This window comes from Taudactylus pleione, unplaced genomic scaffold, assembly GCF_031769625.1.
Source record: "Taudactylus pleione unplaced genomic scaffold, aTauple2 ptg000318l, whole genome shotgun sequence".
NCBI classification, from domain to species: domain Eukaryota; kingdom Metazoa; phylum Chordata; class Amphibia; order Anura; family Myobatrachidae; genus Taudactylus; species Taudactylus pleione.
In genome coordinates this window covers 452020-474327 of record NW_028284719.1, presented here as the reverse complement: position 1 = coordinate 474327, position 22308 = coordinate 452020, and the positions used below count along the sequence as shown (strand labels likewise).

Genomic DNA, 22308 nt, shown 5'->3' with positions numbered 1-22308 from the left:
TAAAAGTCGGCACTATACATTGACATGTAGTGAGAAGGATCTCACAGATACAGTACCTAGTACCACTATTATAAGGGATTCCGAGCAGGACAACACTAAAAGAAATTCATAATAGTGCCCCAAAGCGCACCACAATTTTTTCTTATATTGTCCTGAATAGCAATAACCAATAATAATAAACAATGATAAAAACTGCCATATTATTGTCTGTAGAAGGAACAGAGGGCCTGATTCAGAGCCACTCGTAAGCGGACGCTCGTTCGTTCCTACCGATGTTCGCACAACTGCGCATGCATATGGATTTTAATACGCATGCATGAACCAGTCAGTGCGGCTGAAAATCGTGTGCTCGCTAAATAGTGAATGCCTGCTATTTTGAGTGACAGAATGAGGCGTTTGTGGGTGGTAACGGGAAGGTGCTTGAAAACGGGGAGTGAAGATCAGAACGCAGGCGTGCTTAGAGGTCAAAATGGGCGTTTTAAGGGTGTGCATAATTAACAAAGCAGCGTCACTGACCACGTCACTGGGTTATTTTATAGTCAGAACTGCTCGCATGATTGTGATAGGAAAAACCAACCACAAGAATAGCGAGCAGTTCAGACGCCTTTCGATGTACTCGATTAATCTAATAAATAGCGGACATGACGTAGGATGCGAGCGGCCAGGGGGCGTTTTTTTAAAAATTACGTTCGCATGTTTTGTTCGCTCATTCAGACATAGAGGCGTGAACAGGCCGCAAAGAGTGAACGGTTCATTTAAATAGCCAGCCCCTTTTTCTGAACGAGCGAGCGCAAATAGCGTCCGGCTCTGAATCAGGCCCAGAGATTGTACAATGGGTACACTAAACTGCAGCCTGAAGAGAGTGGGGGTCTCTCAACAAAACCCCAGCCTAGGCGTTTGGAAGAACAGAATATCTCCAGTGCTGTGAAGGATTATAGTAATTATCACACCCAACTTACAGGGAAGGTATCCATGACACACTTTATGAAAAGGACCGGTCTATTACTCACTGATGCAGGTGTGCTATATAGAACAAGAGCTATCTCCCATATTTATATACTGGTCCTTATTCATTAAGTGTGTCATAGTAACATCCCCTGTTAGGTTGGGTGTGATATAACCATTCATTATTATTCACAGCGCCGGAGATATTCTGTATTTCTATATCACTGACTGTGTTATTTTCCTAATGACATCTGTGTGTGATGTAACGGTGACTTCTGGGACTGTTGTGATATATTTACATCAATTGTGAACTTCTGCTGAAACTCATTGAGGGTCATTTTGTTGTACAGCAAGGTGACATCGTTCCGTTCTTCTGAGGCGGCAGTTGCCTGAAAGACAAAAAAGACAACGGTACTCCCACTACATGATGGAGACTATCCGCCAGATGGGCAAGGACCCTAGTGGCCATATATACACAGAGAAGCAGGAGCTCTCTAAGGCATCATTTATATACTTCTCAACTTTCCTCCAGTGTCTCACTTTACCTACTTTACCTGCTTGTAGATAAGAGGAGATGCAGGGTACATCCTTAGTGCAGAGGAGGCAGGAGAGCACCCACTAGGGGCTTGTAGATAAGAGGTGATGCAGGGTACATCCTTAGTGCAGAGGAGGCAGGAGAGTACCCACTAGTGGCTTGTAGAAAAGAGGAAATGCAGTGTACATCCTTAGTGCAGAGGAGGCAGGAGAGCACCCACTAGGGGCTTGTAGATAAGAGGTGATGCAGGGTACATCATTAGTGCAGAGGAGGCAGGAAGCGCTCACTAGCGGCTTGTAGATAAGAGGAGATGCAGGGTACATCCTTAGTGCAGAGGAGGCAGGAAGCGCTCACTAGCGGCTTGTAGAAAAGAGGAGATGTACGGTACATCCTTAGTGCAGAGGAGGCAGGAGAGTACCCACTAGTGGCTTGTAGAAAAGAGGAGATGCAGAGTACATCCTTAGTGCATAGGAGGCAGGAGAGCACCCACTAGCGGCTTGTAGATAAGAGGTGATGCAGGGTACATACTTAGTGCAGATGAGGCAGCAGGCGCTCACTAGGGGCTTGTAGAAAAGAGGAGATGCAGGGTACATCCTTACTGCACAGGAGGCAGGAGAGCACCCACTAGCGGCTTGTAGATAAGAGGAGATGCAGGGTACATCCTTAGTACAGAGGAGGCAGGAGAGCACCCACTAGCGGCTTGTAGAAAAGAGGAGATGCAGGGTACATCCTTAGAGCAGAGGAGGCAGGAGGCGCTCACTAGCGGCTTGTAGATAAGAGGAGATGCAGGGTACATCCTTAGTACAGAGGAGGCAGGAGGCGCTCACTAGCGGCTTGTAGATAAGAGGAGATGCAGGGTACATCCTTAGTACAGAGGAGGCAGGAGAGCACCCACTAGCGGCTTGTAGAAAAGAGGAGATGCAGGGTACATCCTTAGTGCAGAGGAGGCAGGAGGCGCTCACTAGTGGCTTGTAGATAAGAGGAGATGCAGGGTACATCCTTAGCGCAGAGGAGGCAGGAGAGCACCGACTAGCGGCTTGTAGATAAGAAGAGATTCAGGGTACGTCCTTAGTACAGAGGAGGCAGGAGAGCGCACACCAGCGGCATGTAGATAAGAGGAGATGCAGGGTACATCCTTAGTACAGAGGAGGCAGGAGGCGCTCACTAGCGGCTTGTAGATAAGAGGAGATGCAGGGTACATCCTTAGTGCAGAGGAGGCAGGAGAGCACCCACTAGCGGCTTGTAGATAAGAGGAAATGCAGGGTACATGCTTAGTGCAGAGGAGGCAGGAGAGCACCCACAAGTGGCATGTAGAAAAGAGGAGATGCAGGGTACATTCTTAGTACAGAGGAGGCAGGAGAGCGCACACTAGGGGCTTGTAGATAAGAAGAGATGCAGGGTACATCCTTAGTACAGAGGAGGCAGGAGAGTACCCACTAGCGGCTTGTAGAGAAGAGGAGATGCAGGGTACATCCGTAGTACAGAGGAGGCAGGAGAGCACCCACTAGTGGCAAGCAGAAAAGAGAAGATGCAAGGTACATCCTTAGTACAGAGGAGGCAGGAGAGCACCCACTAGCGGCATGTAGATAAGAAGAGATGCAGGGTACATCCGTAGTGCAGAGGAGGCAGGAGAGCACCCACTAGCGGCTTGTAGAAAAGAGGTGATGCAGGGTACATCCTTAGTGCAGCGGAGGCAGGAGAGCACCCACTAGCGGCTTGTAGATAAGAGGAGATGCAGGGTACATGCTTAGTACAGAGGATGCAGGAAGCGCTCACTAGCGGCTTGTAGAAAAGAGGAGATGTACGGTACATCCTTAGTGCAGAGGAGGCAGGAGAGTACCCACTAGTGGCTTGTAGAAAAGAGGAGATGCAGTGTACATCCTTAGTGCATAGGAGGCAGGAGAGCACCCACTAGCGGCTTGTAGATAAGAGGTGATGCAGGGTACATCCTTAGTGCAGATGAGGCAGCAGGCGCTCACTAGGGGCTTGTAGAAAAGAGGAGATGCAGGGTACATCCTTACTGCACAGGAGGCAGGAGAGCACCCACTAGCGGCTTGTAGATAAGAGGAGATGCAGGGTACATCCTTAGTACAGAGGAGGCAGGAGAGCACCCACTAGCGGCTTGTAGATAAGAGGAAATGCAGGGTGCATCCTTAGTGCAGAGGAGGCAGGAGAGCACCCACTAGTGGCAAGCAGAAAAGAGAAGATGCAAGGTATATCCTTAGTACAGAGGAGGCAGGAGAGCACCCACTAGCGGCTTGTAGAAAAGAGGAGATGCAGGGTACATCCTTAGTGCAGAGGAGGCAGGAGGCGCTCACTAGTGGCTTGTAGATAAGAGGAGATGCAGGGTGCATCCTTAGTGCAGAGGAGGCAGGAGAGCACCCACTAGCGGCTTGTAGATAAGAGGAGATGCAGGGTACATGCTTAGTGCAGAGGAGGCAGGAGAGCACCCACAAGTGGCATGTAGAAAAGAGGAGATGCAGGGTACATTCTTAGTACAGAGGAGGCAGGAGAGCGCACACTAGGGGCTTGTAGATAAGAAGAGATGCAGGGTACATCTTTAGTACAGAGGAGGCAGGAGAGTACCCACTAGCGGCTTGTAGAGAATAGGAGATGCAGGGTACATCCGTAGTACAGAGGAGGCAGGAGAGCACCCACTAGTGGCAAGCAGAAAAGAGAAGATGCAAGGTACATCCTTAGTACAGAGGAGGCAGGAGAGCACCCACTAGCGGCATGTAGATAAGAAGAGATGCAGGGTACATCCGTAGTGCAGAGGAGGCAGGAGAGCACCCACTAGCGGCTTGTAGAAAAGAGGAGATGCAGGGTACATCCTTAGTGCAGCGGAGGCAGGAGAGCACCCACTAGCGGCTTGTAGATAAGAGGAGATGCAGGGTACATGCTTAGTACAGAGGATGCAGGAGGCGCTCACTAGTGGCTTGTAGATAAGAGGAGATGCAGGGTACATCCTTAGTACAGAGGATGCAGGAGAGCGCCCACTAGTGGCTTGTAGATAAGAGGAGATGCAGGGTAGATGCTTAGAACAGAGGATGCAGGAGAGCACCCACTAGCGGCTTGTAGATAAGAGGAGATGCAGGGTACATTCTTAGTGCAGAGGAGGCAGGAGAGCACCCACTAGTGGCTTGTAGATAAGAGGAGATGCAGGGTAGATGCTTAGAACAGAGTATGCAGGAGAGCACCCACAAGCGGCTTGTAGGTAATGGAAGATGCAGGGTAGATGCTTAGAACAGAGGATGCAGGAAAGCACCCACTAGCGGCTTGTAGATAAGAGGAGATGCAGGGTACATCCTTAGTACAGAGGAGGCAGGAGGCGCTCACTAGCGGCTTGTAGATAAGAGGAGATGCAGGGTACATCCTTAGTGCAGAGGAGGCAGGAGAGCACCCACTAGCGGCTTGTAGATAAGAGGAGATGCAGGGTACATGCTTAGTGCAGAGGAGGCAGGAGAGCACCCACTAGTGGCTTGTAGATAAGAGGAGATGCAGGGTAGATGCTTAGAACAGAGGATGCAGGAGAGCACCCACTAGTGGCTTGTAGATAAGAGGTGATGCAGGGTACATCCTTAGTGCAGAGGAGGCAGGAGAGCGCCCACTAGCGGCTTGTAGATAAGAGGTGATGCAGGGTACATCCTTAGTACAGAGGATACAGGAGGCGCTCACTAGTGGCTTGTAGAATAAAGGAGATGCAGGATACATTTTTTGTTCAGAGAAGGAAAGAGAGCGCCCACTAGTGGCTTCTACTCTAGTGCTTTTACATTTTTCTAGATTTTTCTAGATTTTTGCACCTCTTTGCCGGTTCTCTTTTTTTTTGCTCCAATTAGCACAGCAGGGACACAAGCAACATATCCTCCAGAATAACATATTAAAATGGGATGTAGTCAGGATTCCAATGGTCAGAATGCAGACTGTCACAATACTGACAGCGGCTCCCAGGCAGTCACAAACACAACAGATTCTGACAGTGGGGGTCATTCAGACCCGTTCGCGAGCAAAGGACGCTTGCAAATGGGTCGATGTTGCCCCACTGCACATGCGCACGATGGAGGGAGCTCCGTCGTGCGCATGTGCGAGACCCGGACTGCGACAGCCAAGCTGTCGCTCCGGGTCTCGCACCAAAGGGGGCGTGCTGTCGATGTTGATTGACAGCACGCCCCCTTTGGTGGGCGTGCTGGGGGCGTGGCGGCCAGACGGAGGCGTTCCCATGGGAACGCCTACCGTCTGAAGCCGGCCCCACTGACATCACTAGTGATGTCAGTGGGAGTGATTTTGACTCTGATAGAGCCAAAATCACTCCAGGGCTTGCGGCAGCGAGACCCTACCGCAGGGTCTCTGTCACAAGCCCGTCGCGACCATCATCATGGACGGTCGCATAAGCTGTGGGTGGTAACCCACAGCTATGCGAGCGTCCATGAGGACGTTCCTAAAACAGGTAGGAGGGCCCTGATTCAGAGCGAGCGCTCCGGTCAGAGCATTCAGCTCTGAATCAGGCCCAGTGTGTATTAGGGTTAGGCAATAGGGCATGGTTAGGCTAAGGCTGTGGTAGGGGACAGTTAGGGTTAGGCTGCGGGAGGGGACGGTTAGGGTCAGGCTGCAGGAGAGGTGGGTTAGGGTTACAGATAGAATATTTACCAACATTTTGACCATCGAGATGCCTCCGTCAACATTGTGAAAATTGCTATCCTGAACCCAATCCATTAAAACAAGGCACTATACAGTATGGCATCAGCACCTAGGGGTATATTTACTAAAGTGTGGGTTTTTAGAAGTGGAAATGTTGCCCATAGCAACCAATCACATTCTACTTAACATTTATCTAGCACCTTCTAGAAGATAATGGGCCTGATTCAGACCCACTCGCGAGCGGCTGTCCGCTCGCAAGTGGGTCGATGGTCTGCACTGAGCATGCGCACGACGGAGGGAGCTCCGTCGTGCGCATGCGCCAGACACGACGAGCGAAGGACTTTCCTTCGCTCGTTGTGTCCGATCAAAGGGGGCGTGCTGTCAATGTTGATTGACAGCACGCCCCCTTTGGTGGGCGTGCCGGGGGCGTGCCTCCCTGACGGGGGCGTTCCCACGGGAACGCCTCCCATCAGAAGCCGGCCCACTGACATCACTAGTGATGTCAGTGGGAGTGATTTTGGCTCTGATAGAGCCAAAATCACTCCGGAGCTTGCGGTTGAAAACCTCAACCGCAGGCTCCGGCTCGCAATTTCGATGGTCGCGATGGTCACGACCATCGCGGCCATCAAAATGCACGCTCGTATAGCCTGTGGGTGGTGACCCACAGCTATACGAGCGTCCAGGAGGACGCTTCATGAAAATGGAGCCCGGCCCTCATGCAGAGCGTGCGCTCTGCTCAGAGCGTACGGCTCTGAATGAGGGCCAATAGCTAGAGTCTGATTGGCTGCTATGGGCAACATCTCCAATTCTAAAAATAGAACACTTTAGTAAATATACCCCCTAGTGTAACCATTCCATAGGTCAGGGATGTCTCTGTGCTCCCTACACTGAAGATGTACAGTGATACGCACTTTTGAACCATCAAGTGGGGATCGATTCATAACAGTTACATTCCCAAACAGCTTGAGAAGTGCTTCACGGCGTCATTGAAAATTGAGCCCGACGTAATGTATGTTCCATAATGAGGCACATTATAAATATATGTAACACAAATAGAGATCACACATCCAGCCTGTTTGATTAAAAAGATTACACAAAAGATATAGTAGCAGCAATGGTGGGAAAAACAAAAGTACCTTGGCGATATCAGTCTCCAAGTCCATCACTCGAGTCATCTCCTCCTGCACAAAGTTGTCATCTTTAGTCAGATTCTTATCTTCTCGCACCATCCTGGCGATGGTGATCATAAACTGGAGGTAGGCTTCCCTTATCTATGGGGAAATACAACATGTATTTATCACATGCTCAATCTGTCTTCTTCCCAGTCATCAGCTGAGACACGTTCTCTTTATTCTGGTTCACACAAAGGGCTAGATGTACTAAGCCTTGGATGGAGATAACACGGAGACAACGTACCAACCAATCAGCTCCTAACTGTCACTTTACAGGCAGTGGGGCAGATGTATTAACTGCTGAAGCAGCATCAGCGCACGCTATGTGCGCTAATGACACTGCTCCCCCATGTATGATTGGGGTCCCTGTCATTATCGGTGCTGCTATCTACAAGATAGCAGCGCCGATATGGCAGGGCAATGTATGAACGGCCAGTTCGCCTGACCGTTCCGCCTGCTGTAGCTATCTATATCGACAGCTGCGGCTTGGCAATGCCCTATCACCACAGCAGGTACAGTGCTGTCCCTACTGTGGTACTGCCGGCTCCAGGGCTGCGCGCATTATATTGCGAGATCCCGCGCTTGCTCAGTCTAGCCGGCCAGGAAGGAGACACAATGCATCAGCACTAGGCTGATGCGCTGTGTGCTCTAGCAGGGATCGCCGGCGAGGGGAGTTTTCATTCCCCCACTCCGGCCGATGAGATGTTAATACATCTCATCATTAGTGCTTCCTGCTTCGCCTCGGTAATGAGGCGAAGCAGGAAGAGTTATAGCGGCAAGTGCCACTATAATACATATCCCCCAGTGTTTGAGAAATGACAGTATGGAGCTGATTGGTTGGTACTTTACCTCCGTCCACTTTATCTCCATTCAAGGCTTAGTAAATAGACCCCAAAGTCCCATGAACCTTCTCATTTATGGTTCTGGCATCCTCAATGCAGCGCATAGCATCTGATTCAGAGTCGGGTGCAGCTGCGTTCATGCGTGCGTCTATTGACGGTCGCACATCTGCAACATTATGCTCTTCCCTTGTGTACATCGGTGCATATGAGTGTGCAAGGACTCAGACGTCCACTTTAGACACTGATATACCGCTTGCTGTGTGCAGATTTTCTGCTGAGTATGGCCTAGAATATCAGAGACTAAGGGGTCTATTTACTAAGCAGTGTTAGAAGATAGAGTGAAAAGAGATAAGGTACCAGCCAATCAGCTCCCAACTGTCATTTTTCAAACACAGCCTGTGAGGTGGCAGGTGGGATCTGATTGGCTGGCACCTTATCACTTTCACTCGGTCTCCTAACACTGCTTAGTAAGTAGACCCCTAAGTGGTTTATGTATCAAGCAATTAAAACCATGGAGAGGTGTACCAGTGGAGAAGTTGCCCATAGCAACCAATCAGCTTTGAAGTAGCATTTATCAAGTACATTCTATAAAATAATAGGTAGGAGCTGAGGTTAATGAAAAATAGATAATGAAATAATCTCAAATTTTAAGGTGCAACGCATTTCGTAGATCTCTGTCTGCTTTCTCAGACAACTCCAATTTTTACTAGAGATGAGCAGTTTGGTTTTGTTGAAAACCAAACACGCCCAAACTTTGGGGTCCTGAGTTGGTCCAACAAGAGTCCCGGTTCAGATTACTTTTGGGGTTCCGAGTAGAACTGAGTCTCAACTCGGGTCTTCCCCTTAAGACTGGAACTCCCAATAAATTTCAATACACTTCTGCATGCGTGCATCTGAAATCACAACCGCAGCTCTATATGAACACAATCAGGACTCATGGTTGATAAAAGATAAATCACTCGACTGCGTTCAACATTGACTCAAACTCAGGCCCATAGTGTTCAATGTGGACTTCCCTCAGTAGAAATCAGTTCAATCACAAACGACTACCCCCAGCCAAGTTCAATCGGGCATTCCTATATTAGGTGGTGGCAAATAAGTCTCTCTACCCCCTGTGATTTCTACATGTATATGAAGGTCTTAGAATTGGGCATAAACCATTATGGGGCTGCTTCAGAGATGGACACAAATGTCATCACTACTGCGATCCCGTACGCAGCAGCTGCGAGAAAATATGCAAACATCGCAGCCACCGGGACTTGCATTAAGATGTCCACCTGTGACATCTCAGATCCACCACTTCCATTAAAAGACACAACCATCAGCTGATCATCAGAATGGCCATCAGAATTGAGACACTGGAGCCTTCACAACTGTGGTTGCAGCCTGTGACACGCCGCTGACAATGGTCGCGACATGACTGCGTTTGAGTCACCATCCCCCTGATGCCACCCACAAATGGTCCCTGTCTGTCAATCACTAGTTGCAGGACAATCACCATACCGGCATTGCAACCATCTCTAAATCAGGCTCTATATCCAATAGTAGTAGTACTCCGTGCGTTTGTGGTGCGTTTGTGGTGCCAATGAGTACTATTATTTATCACTAGTGATAATTTTATTAGTGAGATATTAAGTGAAAACATAAGTGTGCAGATATTTTAATCACAGATTAATCACATATTTGTTTTAAAATATATAATTTACATATTAAAAAGAGAAATAAAAGTTATATTTTATGTGTTGTTTATTTGTGCACCACATCAGACAATTCATGCTTTCTCCTTAATCTTCATTTATGTCAGACATTTGTCAGATATACATACGTTCAATTTATTAAATATTTGATTTCATGGAGAAATATGCATTTAGAATTAGGATTTAATAAAAAGTCCTCTTGAACACAGCAGTTCCTGAAAAAATTTTTTTTTTTGCTAAATCACGCTCATGTAATCATATAATGTATGCATGAGCAATAAGGAACGCACCTATGAGCTTCAGCTATCAATCAACAATCAGTCGATCTGAAGCGACTGTAGAGATAATGATCTGGTGCAGTGGAAGGTTAGGAGTGCGCCGCTAGGAACCTGAGAATTTGACTAGTAAAGAACGGAGCTTGGTACATATATAGGAATGGGCAGTTCCTAAGTTTCTTACACTTAAACTCTGTATGTGAGAGGTTGGTACCATAAAAAATAAAAATATATATTGTGTGCACTGGGTTTCAACGTATATAAAACATTAGATAAAACATTAGATATATAGCATGCTCACCATTTGAAGTATTTAATCATGCCTTGGGTGATCTTTCACCGTTACCCGTGGGTGGTCACTATATGCAACGTTATCTCTCCCAACTTGATTATGTAGTGGTCTTGGCAAGTGTGGACCCTTCACAGTGAAAGCTTGTTGGTCCATGCTTACCCTTTGTTGATTGTCACTCGATATTGTACATTCATTTATATACCCTGATGTCCGTCTGTGTTTAGAACAGATCAGAATTTTGCCCCACTAGTATAATTGAAGGTGTTGCTTTACATATAACTCCCTTATTTTCAATAAACACAGAAAAATGCACTGAAAATAAAAAGTTTATTAAATACCTTATAGGTTTATGTAAAAATTTAGTACAAGATAAGAAATTAAGTAAAAAAGAATAGTAAATCGAAAAATAGAATGATTAAAATAGGAGGTGAGTGAAAAATAGATAATGAAATAACTTAACATTTTTAGAGGCAACGTGTTTCGCAGATCTCTGTCTGCTTCCTCAGAAACCTCCTATTTTTACTAGAGATGAGCAGTTCGGTTTTGTTGAAAACCACACACACTCAAACTTTGGGGCTCTGAGTCAAACTGAGTCCCGGCTCGGATCACTTTTGAGGTTCAGAGTAGAACCGAGTCTCGACTCGGGTCTTCCCCTTCAGTTTGGAATTCGGATCTAAAAAACAAATCTCGGGTTTTGAATTGCATGTAAACAGGTCCAAATTACACGATTTTAGCTGTTTTTATCCATTTTAACTAAATCTAACATCGAAACTGGACCAAAACACTTGAGTGTGGTTATGCCAAAACAAGGGGGTCCTCGCACATCTCTCATTTTTACTAGAGAGACAATGTCGCAAATTATGACCACTGGTAGATAACAGACAGTGCAAGATTACCCAAGGCACGATCTAATACTTCAAATGGTGATCATACTATACATCCAATGTTTTATACACGTTGAAACCCAGTGTACATTATGCATATATTTCTTTTTTTTCCAGTATCCACCTCCTCAGACATTCGTAATTGAGTTTTAAGTTTTAGCAGGCATATAGGAGCCTTTGACAAATATCCCCCTTACTTAAAGTAGTAACACTAACATACAACTGCTGTGCAAATTATTAGATTATTAGTTTTGATAGCATTGGGCTGGTGCAATTCTTGACCTGTTTTCCCATTCCAGTCCAGCTCTGCAAACAGATTTATTACATAAATAAGTTTGAGTTTGTACAGCATATGGACAGTCCCTGTGCACCTTTTCTTTGAATTACTTTCAGTACCGGTATTACGTAACAGGGAGTAGATAAAAAAGCTTGCTTGATCAATTTCCCAGTAAGACTGTATTAAAGGTTTAACAACCTTGAATGACAGGGTATATCATTCCTGGTGCCTCCATGATACCACCTGCTCTTATGAATTGATAAGCTCAACATTAATTTGGCCCACAAAATGGCCAATGTGTGTAGTGGCACCAAAAAGGTAGTGAGGGAGGTGGGGTAGGTAAAAAGTTCTTAAGGCCTTCTTCGGGGCCTGGGCTTCCCAAAGATTTGAAGCCACATGCCATTGTGGCATGACCACACCCACACATTGGCCATACCAACTCTTTCTACCTCTGCATGACATTTCCAATGATAGCCCTGCCACTGCACAAAACATCTTAACTGTAATATAAAATTTTATGGTATTCTCCTTTAATACTTAAGGAATGTCTGTATCTCTATATCTAATTAATTTCAATACATAAAGTAACACTTCATCAACTACCAAGAACATTTTTTTTTTTTCAATTTAGGATACGAAAATGATGACCGGTCAGTTGAAACTAAATACTTTGTTTGAATGCTGAATGCTTGACGTTCAATGCCAACATTCTCATCTATCATTGGCCAAGAGCTCGAAAATGTTCCTGTCCAACAGTTTAAAGTTATACTCAAGACTAATTAATGAGCTGTTGAGTTACATATTCACTGAAAAGTCCGGGCAGCCTTTTGTTCAAAGTAAATTAAATGGAAAATCTAATGGTTATTTTTCTGAAGGGGAAAATATATATTTAAACCAAGTTAAGTTTTAATTTAGAAAAAATGTCCTTGGTGGTTTGTGGAAAAAAATAAAAAGTTACATTTTTTTCATATTAATATATTGGGGGGACATTTTTGAAAACTTGTGCATATGTAACTATAGAGAATAGATGCTGTAACCCACAGAAGAACTTCCGATTCCAGCTGGCAGCTCTTACTAGAGTTTACAGTTTAGTAAATAAAGGCAAATGTTTGAATGCTTGCTATGTATTATATATATTTTTGTAGGTACCTATGCACCATTTGTGATGAATGTCTACAAAATTGATAATATTGAACACATTCAAACCAATTTGACCATGCTCACTCAGTTTTGATAATATATGAGCGAGTTTGCACTCGTGAGCTGCATCAAACTTGTTCGATTAATTTTAGTATAATTTTGGAGGTTTCCTTTTGTGAACCTCAAATGTAAATAGCAAACCTCAAACTGAAAACACACTAGCGTTCAAAGCTCGATGAAATAAAAAAACAAATACTTTTATTGTACTTACAAATATTATTTTGATTGCAATTATTTATTTATTTTTAATAAAAACGCTCATTTTAATGGGAACCTCGGACACAATCAGTGAACCCAAATGCCAACAATGAACACAAACAACAAACAAGAACCAACATTTTTAAACTGCCAGTTGGATTCGGGGTTTATAGAGGCTACCATGACCGTGTTCAGCTTCATCAGATCTTTGGAATTTGATTGATTTTGGAATCGGTTTCAACATTTTTAAACATCTCTTGAAATGTCCCACACTACATTATATAGATCATTATAGAAAGCTAATTTAGATTCAGGAAGGTTGATAGCAGTTATATTCAAAACAAAAATAAACTTTCTTAACAATGATCCGATTCATATAAATTAGAATATTTTTTGACACTCTGGTCATTTTGGTGCCTGCTTTACGCAGACCTGATTAACCAGGAGATCACTTAGAATTTTTATTTGGATGCCGCTATGCTTCTGTTGAAGTCTGTTCCTTTACAAGTCACTGACTTATCATTATTAACTTTTGTTTTCAGGGCACCACATGGTGTCTGCAGGGCCAAACAGTAATAAGCAACAACATTTACATAAATACATACCGTAGTATAACCATAAACGCAATAATACAATCAAAGCCTGGGTGAAGGGGCAGAATGGAAGTAGAGGGTAGGATAAAGCAATTCACTGTGACTTGTCAAAGCAAGCAGTAATAGGTTGCAAAGGGGGAGGGGGGATAGCTCGTGATGAGCCTGTACCCACTGGACAGACAAACAGGAGCAGAGTTGCTGGTAGGGAAAAAGGGACAGAAGAACAAAAGTGTATCAAAGCTTCGAGAGAGCTAAAGTGGGGAAAATTGACTATAGTAACCAATCAGCTTCTAGCTGTCATTTATCTAGTACAGCCTATAATAATGACAGTTCAAAGCTGTTTGGTTACTATGGGCAAGTTTTCTACTTTATCTCTCTCAAAAGTTTAATATATCTCCCCCAGATTGAGGCAGTGAGTATCAGAGTCGGGGACAGCATGGGAAAAATCTGGGATGCTGGAGTGAGATAAGGTGACAAAATTGGTGGTAAGGCAGCATTTGATGGTGTGAACAGAAATGAGATTAGAGATAGAGATTGTAAGCATGACTACAGTAGGTATGCTACAACACACCCTCTTGCCTATTCTCAAACTGTTTGGTCTCTATCTACAGTAATATACTTTCTAGTTTCTACAGCTCCTTAATCACAATTGGATAAGATAAAAGGACAGCATTGCTGGTTCAGAGAAAATGTAATTATATTCAAGTTAGCTGTACTCCTATAAATCATTCTCTCCTTTTCAAAATCTCTCTGGGAGGCCCAAAGTATGGCTGCCAGTCATATATAAAGGCTCCCAGATCTCAGCATGTCATGTGAAGACATGGGAGGAAAGGCCTCATGTGTATGTGTTCTTTTCAAACTTAAGCACACTAGGGACCTTATAAAGTTTTGCAACATCAACACTCAGGAAATAAGACATTAAAAACAGAAAGTATGATTCATAAGCTGTATCTTACATCTATACTTATTTATTCATTTGTACCTTAATAAAAAAATTAAAGTTTCACTCACCCGCTGATAGTTTCCACTATTGAAGTAGTAATCTCGGGAAGGCATGCCAAGGCTAGGCTGGTCAATCTGAAAAAGCAAAATCACTGTGTACAGGAACCTTAAAATAGAGAGAGCAATTGACCATCCTGAATAAACAACCCCAAACCATTTCTGCTTTCATAAATTGTAAGTGAAGATGTTCTCTACAAATGTTAAACTAGGATCAAAGTACGTACCCATGGCCATCCTGTTTTTATGGCAAGATTAAGGTTGACCTATTTCTGGGGAGGGGGGGAGGTGAGTTGCACATCTCAAAATAACAGTGCCACTTAGATTAGTATGTATCTTTAAATGTTTTTTATTTGTGTATCTAAGCTGGCTTTTACTTATCACAATATATAGTGTTAAGGATTTTTTCCATTAAATGACTGTAAATTCTAAGCAAAAGCATAGAGGCAGAGCTTGTGGCTTTTCCCCCATTTCTGTTTAATACTTTATATGCTAGTATTACAAGATATTTTTTTTTCTGCATATGGCAGTGATTCAAATTCTCATGGGTATTTATCGCAGCAGGAAGTTATTACATTAGCTCTAAAGTAGTTCTTTTCTCTCATTAGCATGAGCCAGACCAGATGTACATATGCACGGTCTGGTTTGCGGTATGTTAATGTGTATGAGATGAGATACTACAATACATCTCTCAGTCACTACAATACACTGTATTAGGAAGTAATGCATTTGATCCTACAAAAAAGACTTAAAGGGACAGAAAGATTAGTGTTTTCGATTTATTTTTGGCCATAGAGTTTCCACTTTATTGGAATGTACTTGTCACCTTGAAACTGTTAAATAAAATGCATACTGTATCTTCCCTACTTCCTACTGTGTTTTCCAGAAAATTGCTTCAAAAAAGTTTTAAACAGAAGTTAAGGGGGGAGTCTACATAATTTGTGTTTTAAAGATTATTGGATGCCAAATGCAATTAAACCAACAAATAACCAAAAAGCCAAATATTGCAAATTAAGAAGTGGTTTAAAGGAGAAAACACTTATATAACCAAAAGGGGTTTTCCACTTTAAAAATTAATACAGCATGTCCAGAAATCCAGTGCAGCATCTCTAGAGCCATTTTATCAGATCTCCTCCACTGTGGAGAGAGCTGGACAGCGTCAATGGTGAATGGCAGAGATCTCGGCTATGTGACTGCTGGGACCTTGATATATTCAGCAAACAGTAGGCTTCCCTTATTAGTGAGGGGTATAAATAAAAATCCATATTTAGAGGTCCATTTATCAACAAGTTTTATCATACGCAACACGTTTTATCATACGCAATGATTTTTAAAACTCGTTGCGTGTGATAAATGGTCCCAACTGTCATTTTTCAAACAGATGACAGTTGGGAGCTGATTGGCTGGAGCACCATTATCATATGCAACGAGTTTTAAAACTCATTGGGCGGAATTTAATTGATTACGCGGTCCGGATCTCCCGTAAAAGTGACAGGAGATCGCGGGCCGCCATTCAATTGCTGCCGTTCTTTGCCGTGATTGCGCCCATAGAGGTCAGGTTTAGCCGCGTAAAGCAGCTAAACCCGACCAAAGTGCTGGGCGCGATCGCGAAAAGTGATGTTTGGGCGCCCAAACATGTCACTTTTCGCACATTTCAGCTCTCATCCCCCAGGGGCTGCGAGCTGAAATGTAGCGCTTGGCAGCTGATCGCGCCCGACAGGAGCAAGAATAGAATAGCTCCATCGGGCGCGATAGGGGATAAAAACAATTGAATTCCGCCCTCTGTGTATGATAAAACTTGTTAAACAACGGGCCCCTGAAAGTGAAAAATCCCTTTAAGATGTGAAAATTATTATAATATTTTGATTTTAGACCTAATAATTTAAGTGGCTGTGGGTGAAATACATTAAGCAGTGATAACACCTTTATTTGCCGTAAAAGGTTATTGCCACTTTTCCTACATTGTATTAGAAGGGAGTCTGTAGATACTGTAAATCAGAGATTTCTCCAGTGGCACCTTTCATTTCTCTTAATAATACCGCCACACACAGCCATCCAGATGTCATAGATATAAACACATAGAGCGGTATGCACAATCATTAATTATGCGGTCAAACCTTTAAAAATGCCGTTTTCAGGGTTCAACCGCATTTATCATATGCACCAAGCTTCGGAAAGCAAAGTTTCCGCAGCTCGGACCTGGTGGGGAACGCCATCTTCAGATGGCGTTTCTCAGTAGAAGCCTGTGGGTGAATTGCTCTGTGCCCCCCGCCACCCCGTGGCACACACATCATACGACGCATGCACAGAGGGACTACTGAGTGATAAACCCAGAGGTCCCTCTATCGCAAATGCCAGCTCTTATCGGGAGAGCTGTCATTTGCGATTTTACTAGTGAATTACTCCACATTATCTGCATGTGCAGTGGGGCCACCTCGGATCCATTACGTATCGCATTATCAGCGCTATGCTTATACGATCCTGTCAGACAAGGACCACCGCATAGGTGGGTTACCATAACACGTCTCCGAGGACTTTACTTTTAATACATTGCTGAGCTCATACATCCTGCACGGCTGTGATAAGCTTCCATGCAGGATGTCTTTTAACACAGAGAGAAATTTGATCTTCATTCATCCACCCCATTATGCGCAAAGGTTGGAGTATTAAAACTCTGGGCATGTCGGGACGTCTAATTCCACGACAGATAACACAAATTAAAGTTTGCTCTGACAGATAGTGACAGTAATGTATTCATAAAAAAAGCTCCTCCTTTAATTACAATCTTACTGTATGATATATATGTATATATAAAATCTATTTTATAATACTTTATTAGTCTCCTATAGGCATAGCGAGTCTTCTATCTTCAGTCTTGAATTAGAATTTTTTTTATAACGATAATTGAACAATGCTACAGTATGTATATTTTGTGGAGAATACAAGGGTACCCTGCACACTGGATGCTGGTAGTGGGGCGGGGAGTGTTGCAGGTAGTGAGGTTGCCCTGACCTAATGGGAGATTAGTATAACAAGTCTACTGCACTCATCCCCTATCTGTGCGTGTGTGAGTGTCATCAAAAATCTGATGAGAACTGGAATAGCTGAATAGTATCTTTATTGGGTAATGTTATACAATGTATATATATATATATGAGTGTTCACTGGCAAGCAGTATATACTGTACAATGTTGCGACCCTGTTTTATAGAAACATAACACGGTGTGAGGAACAATGGGGGCGTGGCCTCGTAAGAAGGGGCGTTGCATTGCGGGATGGGGGCGTGGCATCATGGCCCGAATCCCCGTGGTCCCGATCTTAATATTACTGGGGGGGTAATATTACTGGGGGTGCTTTATGATTGCCTTGTCTTGCAGTGCCCGGCTCCCTCACAGTGTCAGGAGCCGGGTGCTGCACTTAATACTACAGTGCAGCACCCGGCTCCTGTCACTGTGGAGAAGTGTCAGTCTGCACCTTGGTGTCACCCCTCGGCGGGTGAAACCCGGGTGCGGCCCGCACCCCCCGCACCCCCCTTGTGACGCCAATGCCTGTAGTATAGGAGAAAGTCACTGACTTTTCACAGAGCTGCTGCGCATCATGTGATCACGTGACCAAGACCTGGAAGACACCAGACGTGTGTAACGAGCCTAGCAGAGCCCAAGCAAGAAGTGTGTGCCCCGTGTGAAAGTCCTGCACTAGAGACAGCCGCGGCGAGCACCAACCGAAAAGTGGACACTCCCATCGGATCGAAGCCCTGACGGTGATCCCCACAAAGAGAACCGCCGGCAGCATCTCCGCCTGAGAAGTGAACCCGCTGAAACTCTGCACCAGACGGCACCTACACACCTGATTGGCGACACTGCCGTCCACCACCGCATGTCTTGGAGCCCAAGCAGCACCACAGGACCAGGTAGAACGCACAGAAGATAAGCAGGACGCTGCTTACTGCACACCATTAAGGTACTATCTAAACTTTACTCTACCCTCAGGGTAGTGACCACCATTCGGCCACCTGGAGACTATACTTACCGCGGCACATACACAGAGACTGTAAGGCACACAGATGCCCAGCAGCTCTGTGAGGATTCAGTGACTTTCACCATTGTTCAGTTCTGTATCCACTGTGGAAAGCTTTTTACTCCCATTGTTCCTCGCCCCCTGTTATGTTGCTATAAAACAGGTTCGCAACAGTGTATACACTGCTCAGTGAACACATTGTATAGGGGTGTAGTTTGGAAGCCAAAGGTCTACATGCCAACTGCCGGCTTCCAGACTTTCTAATCCAGGCGTGGTACTAATGACAGGCGTCGAAAACTCGACGCCTGTCATTAACCAAACGTCGGAAGACCGACACCCGGCATACCGAACGAATGTAAGCCGGGCGCGGGCAGCCACAGGGGGGGTTAGGTTTAGGGCTCCCGGGGGGACTTAGGGTTAGGCACCCACCCGTGGGGTTAGGTTTAGCCTAGGGAAAGGGGGGGTTAGGTTTAGGCACTTAGAGGGGGGATTAGGGTTAGGCACTTGGGGGGGAGGTTAGGGTTAGGCACCCCTAAGGGAGGGTTAGGGGTAGAATTAGGTTAGCAATACTTACCTTAGGGACGATCTGGATTTTCGCCCTTGCCGGGCTGCCGCTATCGGGATTTGAACCGCCGGCCATGCGTCCGGCGGTAATACCTACTACACCCGTTGTATAACATTACCCAATAATGATACTATTCAGCTATTACAGTTCTCATTAGATTTTTTATTACACTCACACATGCCACAGATAGGGGATAAGCGCAGTAGACTTGCTATACTATTTTTTGCGGAGCAAGAACACATATTAATGAACTAAACTGACCTATTGACTAGTTACATATTGACCCTATCATTCATCTGTGTCATTGCTCCTCAAGTAGCAAGTCTTGGCTCCACGACTAGTGTAGTGGTTAGCATTACTGTTTCACTTCACTGAGGCCTTGAGTCCAATTCCCGATCATGGCCAATCTGTGTGTCTGTACGCTTTCCCCATATTTGCGTGGGTTTCCTCCTAGTGCCCCGGTTTCCATCCCACACTCCCACCTAGTGTGTGTGTCTGTGTGATAGTAAATAAACACCTATATTTCCTAAGCTGTATTAGGTGATAAAGTGAACAGTGATAAGGTACCAGCCAATCAGCTCCTAACTGCCGTTTTTCAAACACAGCCTGTGACATGGCAGTTAGGAGCTGATTGGCTGGTACCTTATCACTGTTCACTTTATCTCCTAACACAGATTAGTAAAAAGACCCCTTAAGGTGGGTACACACCTGAAAGATATATCTGCAGATGATGGTCGTTCATACACTCTTAACGACCATCATCTCGGCGGCTGGGAGGGCGTGTGGGGGGTGCGGCCTAATCACTGACTGCGTGGCCATGACCCCTTCGAAAAAAAAAACATTTGCGACGCTGGGGAGGGAGGAGCTGTGTGCCCCTCAGCCCGGTGCACAGCCAATGGCGGGCGCGATCAGCGTGATCACTCCCCCCTTTGGCGTAGGAGACTGCTCGGGCTGCTGCTTTAGCTTTAGGACAGTCTCTCAGTGCAGCGTGTGCTGGGCTGCCGTGGATGGGGAGCTGTGCCGGAGTCGGGTAAGTAGTACCCGCTCGCGGCTCCCCCCCCCTCTCTGCACGCCAGTGTACGGGCGATCGGCTGATCGCCCGCACACACTTGCCGATATGTCTGCAGACATATCTCTTCATTGGCTGTGCAGCACAGCCAATGCGATATGTCTGTAAACAATGTTGTTCACAGACATATCGTCTGTACACACCGGCCAGTGTGTACCCAGCTTTAGACTGTAAGCTCAACTGGGGCAGGACGTACAGTATGTGAATGCCTGTAATAGTCTCTATACAGCGCTACTGAAAATGTGTGTGCTATATAAATTGCTGTTAATAAATAAATTATTTTAGGGTTTACTTTTGTTTTCACTACAGTCGCAGCCATTCAAAACCGAAGACCGAAAGTTCCCTATGGATTTAAGAGACCAATAAAGAGGTAGCATCAGGATTTTGAAAAATCTTTATTTTAATTTAAATACTAAAATATTCAGTAGGTTGCAAAAAGAAGAAAAAGAAAAAAAAAAGACAAAATTACAAGTAACTTAAAAATGTCTATTCCCTGAACAATGCTGTGTATAGTTGTCCACAAGCTAAATACAGCCCAATTGCATTTTAGTTAATTATTATTATTTTGGGGCCTGATTCAGTGTTGAAAGCAAACCTGATGGTTTCCGTACAACTCCGATGGTCGCTGATTGGCGCATGTGCGGGATCTCTACTATGCATGTGCTGTTCTGTGTCTGCGACACAGAAGCTGCGGCTCTTTGGGTGGACAATTCAGCGGCGGGGGCCAGTGCCCCAGAAAACGAGGGCACGGTGGCTCCGTTTGAGGCCAATGTCTGCGTCTTCTGGCAGAGGTTCGCTGGCCCCAGACGCATGAATTGCATGACCATCTTGAGGAACCTGAAGGTTATTCAGTGTTGGCCAATTATCACGCAAGTGATCCGATGTCTGCCTCCTTGGACGCAGCAGCGAATCACAGAAGATGGCAAGAGGCATCTAATTACTCATGACGCCTCCTGCGGCATCGGCATAATTGCGCAAATAGCATACAACACTGAATCTGGCCCTGTATCATTTATTTATATGCCGCCACAGGGGGTCTGTGGCGTAGAGTACGTGCACGGAGACGCTGTGAACAGAACAAGTAAAAAGTTCCTTTCTTTACAAAACATTGTAGAACTTGGCCAAGGTTTATAAACATTGCTGCATCAACAGTGATAGTACCCACATAAGCAGCAGGGCTGGCAAACCCTTAAGCTGGGTACATATTAAATGACCCGGCAATCTTACCGGTGGTCAGGGCGATTAACTTCGCCCCGGACCATGCAAGATTGCCGGTACACACTAGAAGATTTAATGAAAGATGGAATGATCACTTGTTCCGTCCATCAATGAATTAATATGTACTACACCGCACATCGTGTGATTGACTGTGCAGTACGGCCAATCACACGACGTTGCTGATGACACGCGGGAGCGCGCAATAGTGCATACACACTAGGCGATGTGGACGACTTGTCGTTCCAATTCGTCTAAAATCGTCATATCGTCCAGTTTATCATCTAATGTTTACCCAACTTCAGGATTGGTGCTGTTGTTGGCACTGTGAAGGTGATGATGGTTTAAGTTTGGAAAAGCGCATGAGGGAAGAGGACCCTGCTCATGAGAGCTTACATTCTAAAGGGGAGTGGGAGATAGACAGGGGTGACACAGAGGGGAGAGACAGTGAGCAAGGAACATGGAGCATGTAGCTTTGAGTAAGAAGTGGGTCTTCAGGGCCCTTTTGAAAGAGAGGTGGTAAAGTCTGATAGAGGGAGGGAGAGAGTTCCAGTGGTAGGGAGTAGCACGGGCAACATCTTGGAGGCGAGAGTGGGAGGAAGTAATCAGTTGGGAGGAGAGGCAGCATTTGTTCATGGACCAAAGTGGGCGGGCAGGAGTGTGATGGAAGATAAGGTCAGAGATGTAAATAGGAGAGGATGGGGTGAGGGCTTTGTAACTGAGCGAAGCTTGAATTGGGTTCTAAAGGGGAAGGGGAGCCAGTGTAGGTCTTGTAGGAGAGGGAAGGCAGATGTAATGAGTTTGGAGAGGAGTATAAGCCGGGCAGCAGCACTGAGGACAGATTGGAACGGAGAGAGGTGGGAGACAGGAAGACCAGATAAGTAAACTTGTTACTGAG

General features: G+C 45.2%; 1 protein-coding gene across 3 annotated transcripts in view; it reads right to left on the bottom strand.

Annotated features, from left to right (window-relative positions):
- The window catches only part of MMEL1 (membrane metalloendopeptidase like 1), a 225961-nt gene that overhangs the window by 65592 nt on the left and 138061 nt on the right, over window positions 1–22308 (bottom strand). For all 3 annotated transcript variants that reach the window (XM_088442865.1, XM_088442866.1, XM_088442864.1), the window contains exons 8-10: window positions 14557–14622; window positions 7252–7386; window positions 1245–1334 (exon numbers count right to left, since the gene is read on the bottom strand). In XM_088442865.1, the coding sequence (XP_088298991.1) occupies window positions 1245–1334; window positions 7252–7386; window positions 14557–14622 (291 nt within the window). The remainder of the gene's footprint in view (window positions 1–1244; window positions 1335–7251; window positions 7387–14556; window positions 14623–22308) is intronic.